Source organism: Myiozetetes cayanensis, unplaced genomic scaffold (genome assembly GCF_022539395.1).
Source record: "Myiozetetes cayanensis isolate MyiCay16 unplaced genomic scaffold, myiCay2020 scf36, whole genome shotgun sequence".
NCBI classification, from domain to species: Eukaryota; Metazoa; Chordata; class Aves; order Passeriformes; family Tyrannidae; genus Myiozetetes; species Myiozetetes cayanensis.
In genome coordinates this window covers 1,713,619-1,737,992 of record NW_026087588.1, presented here as the reverse complement: position 1 = coordinate 1,737,992, position 24,374 = coordinate 1,713,619, and the positions used below count along the sequence as shown (strand labels likewise).

Here is a 24,374-nt window from a genome sequence, read left to right as displayed (position 1 = left end):
CTGGTCCTCCACCTTGCAGCAAAGATGGGGACACTGAAGCTGGGACAGCAGCACCTTCATCAGCCAAGCCATGCCTCAGTGGTCCTGGCTGCAGGGGGACAGGTCAGGAGCGACACAATTGGATGGAGAGGGTTTGCAGAGGAAGGGGGAGAGGGGTGACTCCTGATCTCAGCATTTCTTCCCTGGTTCATCCCAAAAATTTACCAAAGGTGCAGTGTGATGCTTCCTTCTGGCTGCAGGGCACTTAACGAGCTGACAGTATGTCACTGTGCAGGTCACTGCCATTGGCTTTCTTTGCCCGTGCAAGGACCCAGAATCATGCCTTTCAACTCCTCTGCCATTGCCAAGAGCATGCAAGAGAGCAGGAAGGCACTCGGTGCTTTGAGCCAAAGGGCCGTGGACACCACAGCAGCAGTTACTGGCAAAGTCACAAAACCCAGGGCTGGATCCAGCAGGGACTTTCTGGGATTAGTTCTGGGCAAGGCAGGGGGTGGGCAACACAAAGGAAATAGCCCCTCCTGCAGTGTTTCAGCCCTGAGGGGAATTCAAATGTCACAACTTGGGAATTTTCCATCTGAAGCCCCTTGTAAAATGCAAAGCGCCTTTCCCTGCTCTGAATCCTGCCAACGGAAGGGTTCAGTGCCAAAGTGAAAGGCTTCCTAAAAATGGGCTGATCTCGGGAGGGGGGAGATTTAGGAGCTATTGAGAAACAAGGAAGGACAAACAGTGTTAGGTCATTGTTTCTGCAAACACAGCCAAGGCTGTTTCTCTATAAAAGAGGGAGAAAGCAGTTCCAGAGCCATCACAGACTTAGAGGTCTGTGACCAAGGCTGCTGCTCCCCCTCCTCAGCACCCGACTTCCTGCTCAAGTATGAAACTCATACTCTCCACCGTGCTGTCCTTCGGGATAGTGGGTAAGTGTCTGCCGAAAGCAGTGCTTGGGGAAAGGAAGTCAAAATCATCTCGGACTCGGGCTTCCCCCTAGACAAGGCTTCTTTAGAGTTGCAGCACATGTCAGACCCAGGCAGCTGTTAGATAAAAGCCAGGACATAAAGCAGTGTTTGCTTTGGATGCTGTGGATCTGTCAACGAGGATGGTATTTTGAGTGTTAGTGACAGCAGGTTTCTCCTCGGGCAGGCCGTGGGGGCTGTAGGGAGGGTTGCAGCTCCCCGCAGCGAGCTGCCAGGCAAGGAGGAAGGATGATCGACACCCACCACCACGGAGGGGACTCCTCGGGAGAGGCTCCGCACTCCTGCTGTCACAGGGTGAAGGGAAAAATCCTCCTCCAGCCAACTGCTGTGCCGGGAGAGGAGCACGGGCTCAGCCATGGGGGAGAAAATACTGCAAGACCCGCCAAGGCTGCATGTGTGCTGGGTTAAACCTGAAGATAGTGACACTAAAATTGAGCTTAAATAATGAAAGAATCCCTGTGCTTTCCCCTCTGCTCCTACGGGACTCTGTCCTTCTGCTGTGGCTGCGCTTTTCTTTGGTTCCTGTGTGTTTTATGCCAAAATTGTGCTGCTGCAGGGCTGACTCTGCTTGGAGTGATTCTGTCTTCTCTTTCTGCTCACAGCTCTAGCAGGCAGTGTGCAGGTAGCCACAGCAAGGAGGTTGCTGCTGTCTACACCTGACCTGGAAAAGGAAAGCGGGATCTCCTTCTGGGAGTAGGCAGCAGGTCTCTTCTGACCCCCTGTAAAGTGTGGTGGGGATCAATGTCCTCTGGTGGAAATTGCTCCCTGTGCCACTGGCACTGGAAAGTCCTTGAGTGCCTTTTCTGAGTAGTAGCACACAAGGTTGTTTTTTAATGGACCCTCGTCCTTCCCTGAATGGAAGGAGCCAAGAGGTGGCTCAGGAGCCCTGAAACAGTGGCTAAGGTACTCAGGCTCCCGTTACTCTCCCAATGTCACCAGCCCAGCTGGGCTGACTCCCTCAGGAGGTCCCCATCCAGCCTCTGCCCTGGGCAGGATGGTTGCCAGCATTAGATTAAGGTGACCATGGCCAAGACTTGAAAAACATAAATGATGGCAGCAGGAATTAAGGTTAAGGATTGGTGACCAAATTCAGCACCTTCACTGGGAGGAGGGGAGCCATCTGCTGGCAGGGTTATGGCTCAAAAATCAAGTACAGGGAGGAAATTTCAGAGGTGAAAGATAAAAGGGAAAGGACAGGGGTTAATCTGAGATGTTTGAATGAAATGTGCCATCGGGGGTTTGGAGGGAGTGCGCTATGCTCTTCGAATCTCTTGATCTGCACAGCCCTGCTGGGAAAGGGCAGAGTTAAAGGTCACCACAGTCTGGCCACATCCTTGAACTACAAGTTTCTAGCATTTCTGGCATTCAGGTTGCTGGAGAAGGTGTGAGTCTGTGTCCACCTGAGGTCTTTGCTGTGCTCAGCTCTCCCAGAATAGCCACTCAACTGCATTTACTGTTTGGGGGACTTGTAGAAGGACTGTGGTGGTGCTGTGGCATCTCTGTTTGTGGATGCAGTGGGGGAGGTGAAATATAAAGAGGCAGGTAAATATATCAGATCATCCAGCTGCCTAGGGGGTGAGAGTGGCAGTGTTCTGCACACAGCCTGGCCAGGTCAGAGCTGCTCTCCCTCTGGGGTTATTTGCAAAAGCACTGTTTCAGTGTCTGCCTTTGCTCTCCATGTTTGCAAAGGCTTAAGCTTAATTTCTTCTACTGAAGTGTGTGGATTTGTTCTCATCAAGCAGATGTTGCTGCAATCCCAGGCTATTTAAATGACAATTGTCCAGGGACAGGAATGATCCTCTCAGACATTCCTGATAGTGCACACATAAGGCAAGGAAGAAAGAAAGGACCTTCCTGCATGACTTAGAAGGTGTGCAAGGGAAATCCTACACCTCACCATCACCCAAGGCCGTGACAGCAGGGAACCATAAACCTTGTACTCATAGAGATGCTGTTTCTCTCCAATCAGCGCCTTTACACCTCTCTCAGACTACTTATTTCTTGTTCTTCCTACAGCTCTGTGTTTTGCTGCTCCCCCGAAGACAAACATCAAGTGGTGCACAATATCCTCAGCAGAAGAGAACAAATGCAATATCCTGAGGGACCACATGCAACAAGACAACTTTGCATTGAGTTGCCTGCAGAAAGCAACATACCTCGACTGTATAAAAGCCATCTCGGTGAGTGGGCTGCAAACACCTGTGCTGGACACTGAGGATGTTTCAGCAGCCTGTTACACCCAGAGATGGAGTCTTATTTCAGTCACTGGTTGTTACCTGTGATCCCCCTGTAGAAAAGGAGTCATCCACAAGGATGCAGGTGAGACTCTGGGAAGTGTTTTTCCTGCTCTTGGTTAATTGATGAAATCTCTTTGTTATTTAGAATAACGAAGCAGATGCCATTAGCTTGGATGGAGGTCAAGTTTTTGAGGCAGGCCTTGCCCCCTACAAGCTGAAGCCCATTGCTGCTGAGGTCTATGAACACAGTGAAGGTACATTTTCATGCAATGTTTTTAAGCCAAGTGGTGGTAACAAACTGAGAATGCAAAGGCCATCCTTCCCACGCAGAGCTCCCACATTATTTCGGTTGGGGGTCCAAAATATTGCCCCTGGCTTACAGATCTCAGAGGGGAAGGGTAGGCAGTTCAGCAAAATGTGAATCATCACCCATGGCCACAGTGTCACTGCAGTGGAAAGGAGCAAAGCCAGTGCCCCATTTCTGTCATTTGCTGCAGTGATAGTCTCTGATCCCATGAAGGGATGGAGAGCACCATGAGCAGAAATCATGGTCCTCCTGAAGCACGGCATTAAAATTATGCTGGTTCCAGAGATCTTCTGCTTTCAGTGGCCTTGAACTGTGAGGGTAAAACATGGAGCTAGATGGCACAGATAAGCTGTGTACCCCCCTATTCAGTGAGCAAGACCAAAAAAATCGTTGAAGAGGCAACAGTATTACAAGTGTTTGGGGAGGAACACCCAGTTGAGATCACGGAAGCAAGAAGTGCAGGCAATACCCAGAAAAAAAAAGAGAAGCATAAAAAGTGCTCTGCACAATCCCTTCTGATAGGAGTTAGATCCACGTCTCCATTCCTACTCAGTGTACTATCCTTCATTTCTCCCATCTTTCTCCTGGGAGCCAAACATGCTATTTCCTCACCACATTCAAAGCTCCCAGTCTGTTTTGATCTCTGCCCTGGAGTTCAGCTTGTTTGTACACAATATTCAGGATCAAAACAACATGGCAGAGTCGTTCTCAACATGGCAGCTAAGAAAAACAGATATTAAATGAAAGGCTGAGATCTGTACCATCCCTAAAACTCAGCCACTGTATCCATACACAGCATGTGATGGACTAGGTATAATTTTAAAGACTAAACGTGGAGTTTCAGTCTCATAAGGCTTATATATATGCTTCAGTGGGCAACAGCATTTGAGAAGAGATTTGAGGGGAGATTTGCCAAAAAGACTTGTTGAAGCTGCTTACGAAACTATAGCATGTCTGATGTCTGTCCTTTGGCAAAGCATGTTGAGTGTGGCCGTATTTTCAGGTCACTCTCTATTAGTTGAAATGCACAGCATTGCTTCAATATTGGCAGTGTAGCTCACCCCTAAGAAAATGAGAAAACCACAACCATTCAAACAAATTGCTAGTTATATGGAAATGCAACACTCTGTTCCCTGGAAAAGGGGGTTTAGCAGGATTTGAAGTGTCCCCAAGTCCTGTTTTCTCGTCGCTTTATTGCTTTTTCCTGCACTGCAGGCTCCACTACCAGCTACTATGCTGTGGCTGTTGTGAAGAAGGGAACAGACTTCACAATAAATGAATTGAGGGGAAAGACCTCCTGCCACACAGGCCTGGGCAGATCTGCTGGCTGGAACATCCCAATTGGGATTCTCACCCACCGGGGGGACATCGAGTGGGATGGCAAAGACTCAGGCTCCATTGAGCAAGGTGAGGTGGGAGGGGCGGATCAACGGTGGGAGTCAAACCAGGGGTGGTGTTACAGTGAAGGGGATGTCGTCCAATCTTCTGTGGGGATCCAGACGTGGCTTACAGGGCACTGGCATTCCTTGTGCATACCCTCCCTTCCCATCCTTCTAAAAGTGAATTTCTAACTCACTATTGCTCCTTTCTTACCCACAGCCGTGGCCAATTTTTTCTCTGCCAGCTGTGTTCCCGGTGTCACCACTGAACCCAAACTGTACCGTCAGTGTAAGGGGGACTCCAAAACCAAAATGTCCCGCACAGGACCTTATTCTGGATATTCCGGAGCTTTTCAGTGAGTGAAAGTTATTTGTCCTTTGGGGAAATATTCTAGCCCCAACACATGGAAGTCCTCATTAAAGCAGGGAGGGCTGTGCTGTAATCAGGGGTCCTGAGAAGACTGAATTATTTCTCTGCCATTACCAATTCTTCCCTGCCAGCAGAGCTTTTTTGGTGGAAGACTGCTTCTCTATGGCTGCAGTTTGTGCCAAAAATAATTTGCTGAAACAGGAGATAGAAAACTACAGTGTCTATTTTTTTAAGTTCTCTTTTGTTCCTCCCCCCTGCAGCTGTCTGAAAGAAGGAAAAGGAGAGGTGGCTTTTGTGAAACACACAACTGTTCAAGGTAAGCCTGCAAGATCTCTTGTTTCTCCTCTTTCTAGTCCAACCTCTTGCTGCCACTCCATCCTGTAATTCGTCTCCACTGTGCAGCTTTCATTCCTCCCCATGTTAGCCCAAAACCTCTTCTTCATCTCTTAAAACATGTTTTGCACATTCTGGACTAATCCATCCTTGTTATTGAGCAACAGGATTATGGTGGGTCCACTTTTTCTTCTCTGAGGTTCTTCTTCGTAGATGGAAAACCTGTTTGGTGCCATATCTCAGAGCCAGCTGTAACGTGAGCAACTGAGCAGGTCACCCATCCCTCCGGGAGGGATTTTGGAAGGAATTCAGCCCACAGCCCGAGTTCACTGACACTGCACTTCTTGGAGATGGAGGATGGCCTTGCATGCCCAAGACCTGCAGTGAGCTCAGTGGAGGGTCACCAAGGTTGTCATGGGTCAGGGACAACTATTCTGTGAGGAGATGCTCTGTGGGGGAGGCTTGGTCAGCCTAGAGACCAGATACAACGGGAAATTTTTTCCCCTTGAGGACAAGGAAATAATGGGACAGGTTTCCAAGGACAGCTGTGCACTCTCCATCTTTGAAGGGTTTGAAGATCCACCTGGAATAACCTGGTCTGCCCCTGCCTGGAGCAGGGGTTTGGATCAGAGATCTTCAGAGGTCCCTTCCCACCTGAATTCTCCTGTAACCTTGTGACATCGGTCCTGGGCTTTTTTTACAACCCTGACATTAGTTACCTAATGGTCTTCACAGAACATGTGCAGTTCCTGATCTGTTCAATCCATTTGTATGGTTTTGTAAACCTATTTGTATCCATTTGCACATAAACCCTCTTACTGTTGGGTTAGTCATGACAAAGGCAGAGATGATCTCTCCTCCCCAGGCATTGCTTCTCTACAGCCACCATGACCCCAGTCCCATCGCAACCCACCTCCTGCAAAGAAGTTTCCCCTGTGCTCCAGTAGAAATAAATTAATTACAAAGCTTCCCCAGACAGGCTTTTTTGGTTTTTTGGTCTATTTTCATGGTGATGCAACTCGTGGCTCCTCCATTCCTCCAGAAAATGCCCCAAATGAGAAGGAGGAGTATGAGCTTCTGTGTCTGGATGGCACCCGCCAGCCTGTGGACAACTACAAAGCCTGTCACTGGGCCAGGGTTCCTGCCCACGCTGTGGTGGCTCGAGATGACAACAAGGTCAATGACATCTGGAACTTCCTCTCCAAAGCACAGGTATCACTGAGCCCTCATTTCCTTCCCACAGCATCCTCTCTTCTGTCCTCTGGCTTTGGTTGCTCTCTCCAGCTTTCCAAGAGTTTTGGTTACGGTCATTTGCCGATTATTTTTCCCCTGTGGCAGGAAAAATTTGGTGTGGGCACAACCAGTACCTTCCACCTCTTTGGGCCACCCGGCAAGAAGGACCCAGCCCTCAAAGACTTGCTTTTCAAAGACTCTGCAGTTCAGCTGAAGCAGATCCCATCGCTGATGGATGCCCAGCTCTACCTGGGCTTTGAGTATTACAGTGCCATCCAGAGCCTTCAGAAAGGTAGGCAGGACATGAAACACCAAAGTCATGTTAGTGTGTGGAAATGTTGGCATTGGCAAATATGTCTAGGCAAAAGGAACGCGATTTTTTTTCACACACAGATTTATCGTCTGTAAAAATATTTCCCCTGTAATCACATAATATTCACAAACATCACTTACAAAAGGAATTTGTTGAGTCCAAACCCAAAATAACATCATCACCACTCTGACAAAGACAGAAAATTTGCACACATTACACACCACACACCACTTATTCAGTTGGTGGTAGTGATTGGGCGTGGCCAAAACTGCTGCTCAGAAAAGCCATTGCTGGATGCATAAAGAAGGAACATCCTGGGACACCAGCTTCAGCACTGGACACTCAAGGGAAACAGTGTCTTTTATTTCCACCAAACTCATCAAGCATTTACAGTGTCCATTATTTCCACCAAACTCATCAAGCATTTACTGAAGGCTTTCTGAAAGTCAAACATCCCACAAGTGATCTCCAAAACCCGCTTAGAATGTACAGTACAATTTAAAGTACTTCACGTCTGTGAAGTGGCATTTATGGACTTCACATAACAACAGAGAAGATTATTCAAAGGTTGTTCCACAGAAGCATATGGTGGTTGTAATTTCCCCGCTCGGTCTGGTCTTAGTCTCGTGGTCTTTGTCTGGGCTGTGAGGAGTGGAGAAATGTGAGATATATTATAGGCAGCAATACCAAGTATTATTAACACATGGAGGTTTAGTGGCCATAGTGTTTTAGCTAACAGAAATATGCCTGAATGGCCTGTGTTATTCAGAAATTTGCCTTTCTGATCTGTAAGTTAATTTTTGATTATCCTTGAGCTTACAAATCACCCTTTCTACTCATGCCAGCTCATTAAACAGGAACATCTTGCCCCGAGCAGCAGCAGGTCAGTGTGTACAGGTGGTTTTGTGGCTGAGTCTCACACACCCAGGAAGGGGCCCGTTTGCTTTGCAGGGCTCTGGGCTTATCCTGGTTTTCCCTTGGCTTTCCAGACCGCCTGACCCCCAGCCGCAGAGGAAACAAGACCCAGTGGTGTGCAATAGGCAGGGATGAGAAGAAGAAGTGTGATGTCTGGAGCGTGATGAGCAACGGGGAGGTGGAATGCATCGTGGCAGAAGACACCAAGGAATGCATCATGAAGATCATGGTATGGTGCTTTTTCCCCCACCTTTTCTTCTCACTGTAAACTCTCCAGCTGCTTCTTTAACAACCTGATCTTTGAGGAGCCCTGGCCTGGGGACACACAGTGTTCCATTACCATTGCAGAAAGGTGAAGCCGATGCCATCAGCCTGGATGGAGGCTTTGTCTACACTGCCGGCATGTGTGGCTTGGTGCCAGTGGTGGCAGAGAGCTATGAGGGTAAGCACAGCCCCTTCTGTCCCTCAGGGCCCAGGTGGTGGGGAATGGGCTGGTGCCAAAGCGCTGGGTTTATTCTGGAATCTAGAACACAGCCTCAGATCTGCATCCTGCAGAAAGAACATGAGGCAACTCTGCTCAGCGCTCGTCTCGTCTTTCCGTTAGGTGGGGGGAGAGCAGGCATGGATAGTCGGGAACATGGCAACCTCCAACCAACTCCTCTCTTCTTTGTTTTAATCCTGTTCACATCCATTCCCTACCCTTTAACACTGGTCTCAGTAAAACTAGTTGTTTTAACTCAGAGAAGCTGCTGGAGGCCATGCTTTGTTCTTTTAATGCACAAGGTGTTCCTGAAAAAGTCACTTCTAGAATGAAATTTCTCTAGAAATTAGTGAGCTTGAACCTTTTTTGAGGTTTGAGATCTCTTTTCTTTAATATTTTCTTCTTTTTCTCTCCCACAGAGAACCACTGCAGCGAATCGGAAGAAGAACCAGGTAATTACTGCCAACAGGAGGACAAAAAACAGTCCTGAGAGATATAAGTAGTAAAATATATGCAGTCATGAGTGGGGAACAAATGGCTCTCCACACAAAGAGCCATAGTGTCCAATGCAGATATTAAAATTTTGGGAAATAGGTTTAACAGTCTGGGCCTGCAAGGAGATACTAAGCCAAAGCAAAAACTAACAGAAGAGATTTAGGTGGTCACACCACAGCAGCGTCAGGGCTTGAACAGGGAAAGAGGGTCTGGGCTGTAGCTTTAGGGAATTAGTCTTTCTAGGAGAGGAGAGAAGGTTTTTGTCCTTTGCTAAGGAGAAAACAAGAAATCAGGAGGGGATAAGAAATCCTCAGGTATGTCTTGCTGCAGCCTTCTGACATACCCAAGTATTAGAGTTTCAAGGGCAGGGAAATATCAGGGATAATAATTTCTCAGGAGCATGGTGGAAGTACATGCATCACATCCACAAACACTTCCATTGTTGCTGCCTGGCCAATAATTATAAGTGCAAAGTATTTCTACTGCACTGTTCATAGATGTTCTTTCCCAAGAGAAGCCTCCTTAAGGATCACAGTGGGATCCTTGGGTCAGGCCTTCATTCTCATCTACTTTATCCTCTGAAAGCAACCTACTTTGCTGTGGCTGTTGTGAAGAAATCTGACAGAGATATCACCTGGAACAACCTGCAGGGTAAGAAGTCATGCCACACCGCCGTGGGGAGAACCGCCGGCTGGAACATCCCAATGGGCCTGATTCACAACAGGACAGGGAACTGCAACTTCGGTAAGTCCAGTTTGGCACTCATTTCCTCCAGCTGGGAATCTGCTCAAAAAAATGTTTTCCCTTCCTTCATCTGGTCTTCAAAGTTTCTCGTGCCTCAAGGATTCCCGCTTGGAGGTGGGAAATGGGGAAGGCTCTGTTAAGGTTTCACTGAGCAAAATTTTAGGCTCTTGGTGGCTGCTCCAGAGTAAGATACAGCACATCAGCTGCCTTGGGGGCCTTTGCTTTCTTTTCACATCTCTCCCCTTCCCTTTGCAGCAGCCCAATCAAGAGGTATTCTCAAGAATGGAATATGGGCTGCCCTGGTACTTGTGCATATGTGGGTAAAGGATGAAACTCAGGAGGGAGGAGGAGAGCTGAGAATAAGGGAAGAAGGCTGATCTGCTTTCAAGACACTTAAAGGGACTGATCTGACTGCCTGAGAATTCACTGAGAATTATGGTCCAACAAAAATAATTTGGAAATATTATCGACTAAGGCAAAGTAAACAGAATTATTAAATAGAAATCTCTAACTAAAAGAAGATATTTATGTTAATAAGTTTTATTCTCAACCTCTCCATCCTCCTGCCTGCCTTTCCCACTGTCCCTTGTCCCCCCAGACCTCTGGCATTGCTGCCAAGTGCAGCTCTGCCAACCCAAAAAGACCGTGCAGGCTTGGGCTGGCTCTGTGTGAGCTGGGAAAGATTTGCAGGAAAAACATTCTTCTTTTTACAGCAATTGCACTTAAGCCTTAGGCCCTGCTTCCTTGTAGAATCACAGAATGGTTTGGGTTGGAAGGGACCTTAAAGACCATCCAGTTCCACACCCTGCCATGGGCAGGGACACCTTCCACTAGCCCAGGTTGCTCCAAGCCCTGTCCAATCTGGCCTTGAACACTTTCAGGGATGAGGCAGCCACAGCTTCTCTGGGCAACAATACAAAAATTATCAATAATAACAAGACATAAGTTTCACAGTGAAAACCAGATGCATGTGATTTGCTGCCCACTGAGTCATACTCCTTCTCCCAATCTATTTCCATCTCCCAGTAACCAGTGACAGAAACTCAGGCATTTAACTCAGATTATTAAAACAAAATTTAACTTTCCAGTGCAGGGCAAGTGAATTTTCTCTATTCCTGCCTTCAGATGAATACTTCAGCCAGGGCTGTGCTCCCGGATCTCCTCCCACCTCCCGCCTCTGCCAGCTCTGCAAGGGTTCGGGGGGGGTTCCACCAGAGAAGTGTGTTGCCAGCAGCCACGAGCAGTACTATGGATACACTGGAGCTTTACGGTGAGTGCTGGGAACACTCAGGCTGCCTCTGGCTAATCCCAGACGTTATGGGTGGATCACAGCTGGAGCACAGCCACATGTTGACACTAATTTGCTGACCTCCTCTTTTTCTCCGTTCCACCACGACTGTAATATTATACATATGAGACATGTTTTGTCTTTGCTTCCCGAAAAATGGTGCAAAAATCTGTAAATTCTGTAAATGTCCTGATGCCCCAGGCAAACTGGGAGAGACACAAGGTCTCCTACAATGGCAGCAGTGCTCCACTTTTAATATGAATAAGGAGTATAAAATGCTTCAGATACTTTTAAAATACTCACAGCAGAGCTCCTAGACCTGGCTGTCCTCAGAGATTAATTGTACAAAATAAGACACAGGTCTAAATCAAATCTGTGGAAAAGGGCCAGGACTCAAGCACCCACATCACTGGCCTCTCTTTCTACTTCCCAGGTGTCTGGTGGAGCAGGGGGATGTGGCCTTTATTAAGCATTCCATCGTTGAGGAGAACACTGATGGTACGTGGTTACTGCACAGCTCATATCAGGGCTGCTTTCCCCTTCTGCCTTATTGCTCAGGTGTTGTGGGGTTGATGTTCTCCTACACAAAACCTCTGAATCTCCAAACCCTTTCTCTTTAAAGGCAAAAGTAAAGAAAGCTGGGCCAAAGATCTGAAAATGGACCAATTTGAGTTGCTGTGCACTGACGGGCAACGGGCAAATGCCATGGACTACAGGAGGTGCAACCTGGCCAAAGTTCCCACCCACGCTGTGGTGACACGCCCTGAGAAAGCAAAACAAGTCCGTGAGATGCTGGAGAGACAAGAGGTTTGTAGTGCTGAGAGTGGGAGAAATGCCCTGGGGTTGCCCTTATGCTCTGATTTTCCCCAAGTCAGAGTAACATGGAAGATTTTACCTGGTATGGGGAGACAGCCTGGTCCCTTATCCTTGCTCTTCCTCCATCCCTCCCAAACTGCTTTTTCTCCTCTGCCACCTTAGCAAATACACCTTTAGGGAACAGCTGGATCATAGTAGCTGCTGCTGTCACACTATACTTGTGTGACATGAGTTTATCACCTCCTTTCCTGGCTCTGCTCTTGCTGGTGTGTTTCAGAAACTCCTCTGGAGTGCCTGGTCTTTGTCACAGCTTGATCAGGCTCAGCCCCTACAGCAGCCCCCTGCACACACACAGTCCTCCAGCCACTGGGGCCAACATAAGTGGGTTAAACCATCTCTGTTTGTCACTGCAAACATTATATTTGCCCCATCCAGGCTCTGCTTGAGAGGCCCTTGGGAAGTCAGTTCCTTTTCCTCCCGCCTCACAGCTAAGGCACGGGACCTGCTGGCAGCACCTGCTGATGGGCTCTGGATGTTAAAATGGGGGGAAAAATGTGCCCACTAGTGACAGATCCCTCCTCTAAGCACATGGACAGAAAATACACCACTGAATTTCTGCAGCCTGGCTTGGGGCTCCCCAGGATGATGGTGAAGAACCAGGACCAAGAGTTAGGCTTGCATGAGCTGAATCTTGCCAGCTTTCTACTTCTCTCCTCTTTGTGCCTTTATTTTAGAGCCTGTTTGGAGCAAAAGGAATCAAGAATAAGGATTTCAATATGTTTGCATATGAAACCAAGGATCTTCTGTTTAAAGACTTGACCAAGTGCCTGGTGAAGCTCCGTGATGGAATAACGTACAAGGAGTTCCTCGGAGATCAATACTATGCTTCACTTGCCAGCCTCAACACCTGCAATCCGTCAGGTAACTGGAACAGCCCAAGGGCAATTCCCTGAATTGCAGTTCTTAGCTCCCAGGCACAGGCAGTTTCTTCTGGGACTGTCTGTTTAATGTCTTTTAAGCAAAATGAGGATAACTCAGGAGGATGCTACTATGCTTTTCTCCAAGGCCCTTGGGTGAACTGAGAACAGACTTAAAATCTGCTACTCTGGCAGCAACGTGAATAAAAGATTTTTCCTCACCTTCAGAAAATACACAGTTGAGAAATGGCACAAAGAACCCACCTGGACCCATCAGTGCAGGCTCAGAGTGATCTGCCCTTTCTTTGGTGGCACACCATGAATTTCCAAGCAATGACATTGTTGGCACGGCTAGATGTGTGCTGCTGGGGCCAGAGTGTTTAAAGGCACTATCTGAATTTCTCCTTGTCCTTTCTTTTTCCAGATCTTCTCCAGGTGTGCACCTTCCTTGAGGACAAGTAGTGAGATGGGAAGGATTCCTCACTGGAGGGGGAGAAAACCTCAATTTATGACTCCTCTTGTGCCCTCAGCACCAAACACTGAGGGCCCTCTGCCTTCACTGCTTTGTCTGCCCTCCCTCATCACTCTTAAAGTGGCTCCTTGAGACATTACAGTTCTCTGCTGCCATCACAGCAAAAAAATAAAATCTCAAATCTAAACAGGCATCCTGAGATTTTTTTAAGTGGTCCTTAAACCTATTCCTTCCTCAGCACCTCTTGCTGCAGGACAGATACCAATGTGTCACTTACATCTGTTGCTGCTCATTAGAGAAATGTCTTTCACCATTTGCTAAAGCAAAATGGATTAAATATGTCTTAGAGCCCAATTAACAGTTGTTTTGTGCTCTCTTTTGTGCTTTCACTTTGCCCAGGTTATCCCATTATCTCCCCAGCAGATTACAGTTCCCCGGTGTGGCTGGGGCACAGGAAGAAGGAAAGTGTTTGTCAGGGAAGCTGAAAGCTGGAGAATGGAAAAACAAACAAACAAACAAACAAACAAACCCAAATCAAAATAATACAGTGTTTGTAAGATGGGAGGTGTGAATAGAACTACTCTGTCTCATATCTCAGCTGGCTGGGTCTGAGTCACTTCCACCTGGCAGGATTCTTAAAACATCTAAATGTATTGACAGGGACAGTGCAGGCTTAGGATTCCTTTCTGGAAAAAGTCTAGAACTTACTCAGAAATGTGTGTGTTTTGGAAGTCTGTTCGATGTGCTGCTGACATGAAAACAAACATGTAGGGTTCTTTAATCTGACTCTGATCCACGGTGAAAAAAAAAAAACTGATCTGCTGAGGCTCTCTGTTTCAGAGGAGCAGCTTGGGGTCATCCAGCAGATTCCAGCCCTGTTGTCATGGCAGACACAGAGGAGTTGCTGAGGGCACAGAGATGCTGAGAGCTCCTGGCCTTGAGGGAATGAATATTTTGATGATTTCTGGATGCATATGGTATGTGTGGTGAGAAGTCCACCAGCCTGACTGAAGATCCCCTTGGATGACAGAAACGTAGGGTGTGATGGGAAAGGATGAAATGTAGTCCCTCACATTTATGTAGGATGAAGTACATTGGGCAAGTGGCTCTTTTAACCAGTTCTTCAAACTAGGAACTTTTAACTAGTTCTTCAAAACTCTAAGTTGCTTCTACAGCTCACTATGGCTGCACTTAGAAATAGATCCCTAAGAGAAGGGAAATCATTTGTGTTCTGTATCAAGTGTAATCCTTTGTCCCATAAGTAAAAGTCATGGATAAAAGGAACCTCAGTAGAGGATCCTTCAGGTGGAAAGGTACCTCTGGGGTTCTCCAGTCCAACCTCCTACTCAAAGACAGGAGTCAACCAGCTTGCTCAGGGCTTGACCTCCACGACTCTAGGGTTTTCAATCTAGGCCTTCTCTGGTAACCAGGTTGTAACCAAGGAACCAAGGCCATGTTCCCAGTATTCCATATGATTTTTACGTAAGCAAGGGTATAAACAAAAAGGGAGCGGAAACTCTCATTCTCTTTCTTTCAGCGGACTGAAAGCAAAGGTTCTCTGCTGTCATTCTGCCTGGGTGAAGGAGTGAGGCCTAGTGCACCTGGTTGGCCTTGAGAAGTGGATAGTGCTGGTGGTTGTTGGTGGGGTTCTCTGCTATCTCGAGGAAAGTATCTGTTTTTTTCCCTTTTTCCCTTTTCCCCTTTTCCTTTCCTTTTTCCTTTTTGGGGGTTTCCTGTAAATAATATCTTAACTGTATGTAATTCCAAAAAAATATATTAATATATATTACTTGGAATTTGGTTGGTTTGGGTTCTTTTAGTTTTATATAGTCTTTTTGGTCTGTCCGAAATGAGAGAGAGGGAGGGGGAAGGTAGAGGCACTTGGCTGGGAGCCAAGTCCAACCTGAGACAACAACCTTCCTGGGCAGCCTGTCCCGCTGCCTGGCAGCCCTCAAAGGGAGGGCCTGATTAAAAGCTTCATCAGGCTTAATCCCACAACCACTCTGAACCTCTCTGGTTTCAACATACTCCCGTTGCTCTTCATCCTGGTCCACTGTGAAAAGCCTGGATCTGCTTCCTGATGCCTGATACAAACAGCGCTGTACCTTCTTGGGTCACAACAGACCCATACGGTGCTCCAGGTTTGGGGCAGAGAGGTTGGAAAGCTGGGAAAGGCCCTGGGAGTGCTGGTGACAGCAGCTTGACATGAGCCCAGGTGTACCAAGGGCACCTGGGCTGTGTCACAACCAGTGTGGGCGCAGGCCCAGGGCAGGGATTATCCCCCTGTACTGGCACTGCTGAGGCACCTCCAGGGCTGTGTCCAGTTCTGGGCCCCTCAGCTCAGGAATGACATTGAGGAGCATGTCCAGAGAAGGGAACAGAGCTGGGGAAGGGGCTGGAGCAGCAGAAGTGGCTGAGGGAGCTGGGGGGATCTCAGCCTGGAGAAAAGGAGGCTCAGGGGGTGAAATAGTTAATAAAGGCAAAGATAAATAATTTGCTAATCCAATTATCTTTGCAATGTTAGTGTTAGTGGTTAGTTTGAATTACAAATGTCAAACCACAATGTTATGTTACTATGGAAAGCTATATCTTACTATGTTACACAAGTTCTGAATGTAAGCTTTAAATGTGCCTATAAAGATATGGATAAAAGGGGCATAGCCGAGCGGCACAGCCCCCGGCACAGCCTCTCACAGCCGAGCCAGGAGCGGCAGAGCAACCGTGGCAGCAAGCTGCCCGAGGGAGGAGCCGGCCCGAGGGAGGAGCCACTCGCCCCGCTTCGAGAGCAGCCGCTGCCATCTGAGGACCACCTCCATCTGAGACCTGCCACCCGGCATCCAGGCGCCGCCTAAAGGGGAGGGAATAGTGGCACATATAAAAGATCGTTACACGTTTTTGGCGGGAAGACCGTTGGCGGAACAGGAGTTTCCCCGGGTCTTCCAGCGCGCTGTTTTGCTTATTTGCCTTCAATAAATTTCTACAATATATTTAAAAGAAAAAATTTATATCTGGTCATTTGACTATAACAGGGGGGACCTTCTGGCTCTGCAACTCCCTGACAGGAGGGGGGAACTGGAGCGGGGGGGCAGGCTTGGGCTCTGCTCCCAGGGAACAAGGGACAGGAGGAGAGGGAACAGCCTCCAGCTATGCCAGGGGAAGCTCAGGTTGGAAATAAGGGAAGATTCCTTCCTGGAAAGGGGTGCCCTGGCACAGCTGCCCAGGGCAGTGGTGGAGTCACCATCCCTGGGGCGATTTAAAAGCCTTGTGGATGTGGCACTTGGGGACATGGGTGAGTGGTGACTTTGGCAGTGCTGGGGGAGCGATTGGACTCAATGGCCTTGAAGGGCTTTTCCCACCCCAACCATTCCATCATTCCATGTTTTTACGAGCTCAACAACCTCGGTCCCCCGGTGAGTCTCAGTCTCTCAGGGTTCCGCGCGGAAACTACAACTCCCATGAACCCCGCACCCACCCTTCCTCCCTGCGGCGGGGACGGAAGCGGAAGTATTGTGACGGCCACGTGTGCGGCCATGGCGGGCGGGCTGGAGCCGGACCTGGCGGCGCTGCGGCGGGAGCTGAGCGGCCCTGCCGCGCTCTCCGTGGTCATCGCGCTCATCGCCGTCGCCGTCACCTTCCGTAAGCTGCGTGAACCTCTATTTCCTCCGCCCTAGGGCCTGCCGCCTTCGCTGAGGGGGCGCCGGTGCCGCTAGACGCAGGATCGGGCATCCCCTTTTCCTCATCCTCCTCCTCCGCCTCCTCTCTCCCGCAGTGATCTGGCGGTTCGTGCAGGGCAGGAGGAGCAGCAGGAAGGCCGTGCTGCTGCTGGGCCTCTGCGATGCGGGGAAGACACTGCTCTTCGCGCGGGTGAGCGGGGAGGGTGCTGCCCGGCTCTGGCATCTCGCGGGCGGAGGGGAAGGCGCTCTCTTGAGTTCGGGTTTTGTTCTCTTACTGAGACCTTCAAAAAGGTGGTTTCAGAGCTGTAAAGAGGGATGGAGACCGCGTTTTTTCTACCAAGGAGTGTCAAAAGAAAGGGTCTTTTGGTTTAAATTTGTCATAGCTAAAGGTTTTTGAGTATTTGAACTCATTTCAGTCTGCAGCTTCCCCCCGAGGGGCAGCTCCCATCTGTGCTCGGCGTGAGCAGGGACAGGACCCGAGGGAACAGCTGGAGCTGTGTCGGGGAGGTTAGATTGGATATCAGGGAAAGGCTTTTCCCCCAGAGGGTGGTTGGGCACTGAACAGTCTCCCCAGGGCAGTGGGCACAGCCCCAAGGCTGACAGAGCTCAAGGACAACACTCTTAGGGACATGGTGGGATTGTTGGAGTGTCTGTGCAGGGCCAGGAGCTGGACCCTGTGGGTCCCTTCCAGCTCAGGACATTCTGTTAAGTCTGAAAATACAAGGAGCATAGTTTTTAATTAACTGGGGAAAATGACCCCTACAGTAATTTCCTTCATGTCAGTCGAGATCAGATCCCTGGAACCCTTTACCCCTTCTGGACCATCCCAGTTTCTGAGCAGGTTAAAGGTGATGCTGGTGATTCAAAGACTGAACACTGTTTGGAGTGTTTTTGAAGCCTTTCAGGCTCCTTTTTGTGAGAACTACCTGTTCCCCACAGCTGCTGTCGGGCAGATACCGGGACACCCAGACCTCGATCACTGACAGCTCAGCCACGTACCAGGTCAGCCGGGACAAGGTGAGTGCACAGCTGGGGCTGGAATTGACTGGGGCTGCTGCTGCCTTTTCCTGCTCCCTGGCCAAACCTGGGTTGATCTTTCTCTGCTGCTCAGTCCCCAGTTTGCCCTGGCTACAGGACAGGATTTTTCCAGGCAGTGCACGTGGAGAAAGTAGGGAAATCCTGGGATTTAGGGCAGGTTCTTTCTACTTTGCTCATCAGTGAAACCTTTCTGGCTGTGGGGGCAGCACAAGGGAGATTTGTGAGGGGCATTGTTCAGTCATGGTTGCTTTATTTTGGTAGTAATTTCTGGTTCTCCCCCAAAAACGTGAAATTAAAAGCTTCATCAGGCTTAATCAGAGTCTCCAACTGCAATTTATGTGGTCTCAGAAAGGATTTTGTTACTTTTAGGTCCTGGGCTGCCACAGACCTTGTTATTTTCAGCTTATGGCAATTCTTTCATTCTGCAAAAGTCTCTTTTTCATGCTGGGTGCACCTTAACTGCTAGGGAGTTGTGAAAGTAGAGGGTGTTTGTGTAGCTTCTCCTTGTCAATCTTTAGTGAGAGTGGTGATAATAAGGTTAAAAACTTGGTGAGGGATGCTTTTTTAAAATTTTTGTGTCTCTAAGATTGAGCAGACAGGCATTTGGAGGGGGAGAGGCAGTGGAATGCTGCAAGGCATTTCTTTTTTTTTTTTAATCACAGACAAGGAGCAGTGGGCAGGAAGGGTCTCCACTCTGGAGAACAAGGAGCCTTATCTGGAGAGCAGTGATGTGGCCCTGGTTCAGCCATTCCTTCTCTTTCACGCCCTGGCTTTGGCCGCCAGATTGTGGGAAGGGAAACATTTGCAGCTTTCAGGTGAAAAAAGAAAAGTCTCTTGTGAAGGCACTTCTGTGTTATACCCAGCAAAGTTTGGTGTATTTAGGGAGATTTGCCGTGTGTGGGTAGGTAACTTGGTTTAGAGGCTGTGGGTTTACATTCTATGTCAGGGGTTTGCAGGACACGAATTTGTTTTTTTCCCCAGTCTGTGACCACAGGCACCCCCAGATTAGGTGGGGGTAACACGCTGTTTCTGTTCCCAGAGCACCAGTGTGACCTTGATCGACCTTCCAGGCCATGAGAGTTTGAGGCTTCAGTTCTTGGAGAGGTTCAAGGCTGCAGCCAGGTAACATGGAGGAGATGGGCAGGGCAGCAGGGGCAGGGGATGTTTTGGAAAGGGATAAACCAAGTGCTGGTGCTGGGAATGCTGTGAGCTGTGCTGAGCTCACAGCACAGCAGTCAGAGCTCTGCTGTGGGGTAGTGGGGGGTAGTTTTTACTTTGCTTTCATGGAATATATTGAATTGGGAGAGCCCCACAAGAATTGAGTCCAAATCCTGACCCTGCACAGGACAATCCCAAAAATCACACCATGAATTCCTTACTTTGCTGTACTTGTAGTGCACCAGGTGGCAACACAGCTGTAGTGGGGAGGGTTGGGGGATGTGGGATATCCCTGGGGCAGTAGACATGGAGTATGTTTCAGCCAGGAAGTCCTGCTGCCCTACTCTTGTGTTGGACAAATCAGATGTGGCAACGAATATATCAGCCCAGCAGAGGAAGATGGTTGCAGAGCTGCAGCCTCAGCACATTTTTTCCCTCTCTCCCCAGAGCCATTGTGTTTGTGGTGGACAGTGTGGCCTTCCAGCGGGAGGTGAAGGATGTGGCAGAGTTCCTGTACCAGGTCCTGGTCGATGGCACCGTCCTCAAGAATGCGCCTGCGCTGCTTATCGCCTGCAACAAGCAAGGTGCTCTGGGCTGGGCCTGGCATCCAGCCCTGCAGGGACTGGGATTCATGCCAGGGGTGCTGAACTCTGTAGGAGTTGGGATTTCAGTGAAGGCTGGAATTTAGCTTTAAACTTAGACTATTCAGCAGGAGGGTTTCTAGCACTACTTGAGAGACCTACAGCTCTTCATGTGGGCTTAAGTAAGGCAAGTGGTTTCTGCTTGAGCAGAGCTGTTCCTCAGTCTCCAGGCAGAAGGAAATAGGATCAGCTTGAGCGTAATGAACTGTTTCTACACTCTCAGCAGCTTGAATGTTAAAACCAGTTGTTTAGCCTCTAAGATTCTGTGCTTTCTCTGGTTTGGACTAGCAGGAACATCCAGTTACCGGAAAGGACTCAATTTTCAGATCCATACAGTTTTTACAGTGGAAGTGTGGATCCCCCTGTAACAATCTGAAGTTTTTGGGCAGTATCAGGTCTGGGTTTTGTAGCTGTTTTGTGCACTGATTCAGGAGCTGCCTGATGCCTTTGTGGCTCCACATGCCCAGGGTGAAAGGCACCGTGTGGAACTCTGTAGTGCCAGGACAGGTGGGAGTGCTGGGGCATCAAACCCCATCTTCTGAAGCAGCTTCCTGCCCAGCAAGAAGGAATGTGTTGTAGCAGACTGTTGGGTTGTTCCCATTGTCTGCAGTCCCAAAGCTCCAGCATCCCTTATCCATCACAGGAACAGTCCCCGTAACTCTGGTGACTGTACCGCATGAGCTGGCCTTGCTTTAGGGGGAGAACCAGGATTCTGAATTCTGATAGAAAGTCAAATTGCTAATTTCCTTTTCTTTTCTCTCTCTAGATGTCACAATGGCAAAATCAGCAAAACTTATTCAACAGCAGCTGGAGAAAGAGCTGTAAGTATGGAATGGGATCTCAATCCCTCTGAGCTCCTCTTGTCCTTTCTCTTACCTCAGTGCTTGGTGAGTTCCTTTGAGCCGTGTCTGAGTTCAGTTGGCAGAAGAACAGTCTGTTCTTTCTGGGGCTCAGCAGTGCTGGGTTTACGCTTGGACTCGATGATGTTAAGAGGGCTTTTCCAACTTTAAATGATTCAATGGTCCAATAATCCCTTTGACCAGCAGACGGCAGCAGGGGTATTTGTGCTGGTTCTCTCCCAGGCTGAATAGCTGACCTTCCTGTTTTTAAGGCAGGAAATAGTTGCCACATATTCACATTCTCCAGGGAAATAAGCACTGCTTGGTTCTGGTGTTGAGCGTTTTCCAGTTGCCTGTGTGCAGATGTTGGGTCTCTAGGCAGGTCACATGTACCCTGTTACCACTGCTATTCCAGCAGGTTGGCAAATTGCTGCCATCCTTTTCCTAGCACTGCCATACTCCAATGTCTGTGAGTGGAGAACCCAAGGAGGTGTCTGCTCACTTATTCCTGAACTCTGGGTGTGTTCTTTCCCTGTCCCCCTTTAATTTCGCCCCATTCTCTGAGTAAGGAATATCTGGAAGTAGTGGGGGGACTCAATCCCCAGACTGGCACACCCAGGCACTGTGTCAGGGATCCTGCTGATCCCTGATGCCACGGGTGCCTCTCCCTTCCCAGTTAAACTGGCACAGACCTTGAGCACTGCAGGCTAAATCTCATGTAAGTCCTGTGATCAGTGGGGAAATTGAGCTGAGAGCATCATCACCTGACTCGTGCTGCTGTTTTTGCAAAACCAGACCTGCTCAGGCACTTCTCCTTGAGTGCCCTCCTGCCTGTCTTGCTCTCTTGAGCCTCTGCACTTGTGACTTCCAGTAGCTGGCCAGAGCTCCTGCTTGTACCTCTCAGAGCAGAGCCTTCTGTCCTTGGTATGGCTGTATCCCACTGGCAGAGCTGCATCCCAAACATCTCAACTGCCATGGTGTTCCCCTGGTTCCCAGTTCCTGACCCTCTCCTTTCTCTCTTCTGCAGCAATACCTTACGGGTGACCCGCTCCGCAGCCCCCACCAGCCTGGACAGCTCAGGGGGTCCTGCCCAGCTGGGCAAGAAGGGCAAGGACTTCGACTTCTCCCAGCTGCCCATGAAGGTGGAATTCGTGGAGTGCAGTGCTCGGGGCAGCAAGGGAGAGGAGGGAGATGCTGACTTGGAGGGCCTGGAGAAGTGGCTGGTGAAGGTCACCTGAACGGAGAAGGGCAGGGCTGGGGGGCAGGACACTTGGGGGCTGAAGGGAAGTAGATGGTCTGGAGCACTTCTCATTGGCTGTAGAAAGAAGGAACTGTGGCTAGAAGTCAGCACTGTCGTGTCTTCCTCTGCTGCTCGTGGGCTTGGGAGTGACATGACAATTGCTGGTCTGATTTCCTCTGTCTCTTCATACTGCAGTGTTTTTATCCTCTCCCCTCTTTGTCCTTCTTTGGGAAGCTGACTCTCTGTACTTGTGTTTCTCCTTAATCTTTAGGCTTTTCATTTGGTAGTTACCAAGCAAATTAGGAAGGAGTGTGCTGCTAGGTGGGTTTTAGAGACTGAAATCTGTGCTTTCTTGTGCCTTGATTTAGGATTGCAACCCTGCTGCCACTGATCACCTCCTGGCTGGGGCTGCTGTTCCCAGCCTCTCTCTGCTGGAGAGCGCTGCACATCATCTCTGCTGATGCACAGGCTCCCTCAGTTGGGCAAGCATTGAGGAGAGTATAACAAGCTGTTTTCCTCTCTGTCTCTACCTTCCTGTTCTTCCAAATTGGTGCAGCCCTGTTTCTGTGGGGCTGGAGGGGTCAGTGGGGTGCCCAAACCAGGCTGGCTGCTATGCTTTAGTCCCTTTCCCCATGTCCTTGGTGATTTCCTCTCTTGGTCAGCTCTTGAGGGTTGTTCTTTAGCTGAGAGCTGTGTCTTGAAACTCTGGGGTGAGCACGATTTTAATCCATGCCTGCATCCTGTGTATGCATGAGCTCTGCCCGTGCCAGGCATTTGTCTTGCAGTCCCCTGCTGCCTCTTGCTCCAGTGGCTGCAGGAAGGTCTTATTTGATGTGTAATTAATCACCAGTTGTGGCAAAGTGAGAGGAAAAATCAAGGACCTGCCAGCACATGGGTGTGCTTCCTCCTCCTGAGGAAGGTGCTCAAGGAAGAGGGAAAGAAATGGGAGATGTTTCCAGTTTATGTCTCATTGCACATTGCAGTGTCCTACCGCAGGGACATTTTTCTTTTATTTTTATGGCTTCCTGTTGTTTAAGAGTTGAGGGAGTGGCTGGCTCCTGGCAGACCCTTTTTGTCCTTTGCAGACCCCTCCTCTCCAGTTTGGTGCTTCCTCCATCGTTCAGCTCATCTGTTGTGTTCTTTTCTTTCTCTGGTGCTTTCCCTGCCTCCCTGTAGCATTACCAAGTGTTGGGAGGAGCAGGAACAGCCTTCCCAAAGCCCTGTGCCCATAACAAAGCTGATTCTTGCATTTCTAGTCTCGTGAACCCAGTAGCTCTTCCACTATCCATGCAGAAGGTAGGGAGGGTTATATTTACCAAGGATGTTATATTCTATTTCCTGCAACCAGAGTCTTGTCAGAACATGTTTGTCATGCTTTGAGTTCCCTTAGCTGGAGATCCAAGGCTTCCTGCTTCAAATCAATGGTGCTGAAGTGGTTTGGGGCAAAAAATTGCTGTTTCTTTGGGTGGTTGTTCTTGTGAAGATGCATCTCCTTGAAAAGTAGAGGCCAAGCACCAGCCTCTGTTAGGGGATGGAAAGGTACCAACAAGACCATGGTTGGTTTTAAATTATTCGTTTTTAAATAAACTTTTTTTTTGCTTAAATGTTTGTTCTCAAGTCTTGCTTTAGTCTGTGTATTTGCCTTGGCCCTACCCAGTGGTGTCAGATCCAATTGGATGGGGCTCTGCTCCTGGTCAGCACGTTTGGCATCAACCTTCCTACTCTGTGACCAGGTCTGTGTTGTCAAAAAGCATCCTCTGCACACACAGGGCTTTGGGGTTGGGGGTTTCTGGGTGTATGTTTATGCCTTAGTCTGAATGTTAGAGAACAGGGAAATTCCTTGATAAATTGATGATCACATAGCAAAAAAACAACTGAAAAACATTAAAAAGAGGGCACTTTGATGACATGCACAGGAAAACCCCAGGCAGCTGCAGGCCGTGATGGTTTAGGTGACAGAGCACCACTGCTGTGCCATGGAGGTGGCTGTGGCACCCCATGGCTTCACAGTTGGGTGGAGATGGCTCAACTTTCCCTGCAGGGCTGTGTGGCTAAACTGGAGCTGTTCCCAGAACTGCCCATGCTGGGGCTGATGCAGAGCTCCCTATGTTCTTTGGGCCTCACTCCATGACTTGCCTGTCAAATATTCAGGACTGAAGGAGAGGGAGAAGGGCAGAACTGGAAACTCTGAATGTTGTGTTCTTGGGGGTTTTTTTCCCCCTCAGTCAGCGCTGTGCTTTGTTGTTTTCTCTTCTGCCCTTGTTCCCAGCCTGAGGCTTTGTGCTGGCCAGGCATGATACTCCTCTGTCTGCAGCTTGGCAGTGGTGTGTTGGGATGGCTTTGGCAGGACAGTGGGATGTGATAAACTCAGTCCCTTCTGCTCCAGCTGTGTTCACACATCTGCAGGGACTGAGGTTCTCACTGTGCTCTAAAAGTCTTTTGGTCAGTGTTTTTGCTGTGGGTTGTGCTCTAGATTGTCCCCCTGGAAAAGGCAGATGTTTTTGGAGGAGATC

The 24,374-nt window shown here is 48.9% G+C and overlaps 2 protein-coding genes across 2 annotated transcripts; both read left to right on the top strand.

Annotated features, from left to right (window-relative positions):
- The first annotated feature begins 576 nt into the window (after window positions 1-576).
- TF (transferrin) lies at window positions 577-13,458 on the top strand. The gene is made up of 17 exons (XM_050328037.1): window positions 577-914; window positions 2,988-3,151; window positions 3,354-3,462; window positions 4,731-4,922; window positions 5,115-5,250; window positions 5,525-5,580; window positions 6,640-6,809; window positions 6,936-7,122; window positions 8,133-8,287; window positions 8,407-8,500; window positions 8,959-8,991; window positions 9,620-9,778; window positions 10,904-11,048; window positions 11,500-11,564; window positions 11,689-11,873; window positions 12,617-12,803; window positions 13,224-13,458. The coding sequence occupies exons 1-17, from the start codon at window positions 872-874 to the stop codon at window positions 13,259-13,261; spliced, it is 2,118 nt and encodes a 705-aa protein (XP_050183994.1). The 5' UTR covers window positions 577-871; the 3' UTR covers window positions 13,262-13,458.
- A 3,316-nt stretch (window positions 13,459-16,774) lies between these two features.
- On the top strand, window positions 16,775-23,465 carry SRPRB (SRP receptor subunit beta). Its single transcript, XM_050328041.1, has 7 exons — window positions 16,775-16,907; window positions 17,041-17,135; window positions 17,885-17,962; window positions 19,023-19,105; window positions 19,589-19,725; window positions 20,549-20,603; window positions 21,649-23,465. The coding sequence occupies exons 1-7, from the start codon at window positions 16,802-16,804 to the stop codon at window positions 21,857-21,859; spliced, it is 765 nt and encodes a 254-aa protein (XP_050183998.1). The 5' UTR covers window positions 16,775-16,801; the 3' UTR covers window positions 21,860-23,465.
- Window positions 23,466-24,374: the final 909 nt, after the last annotated feature.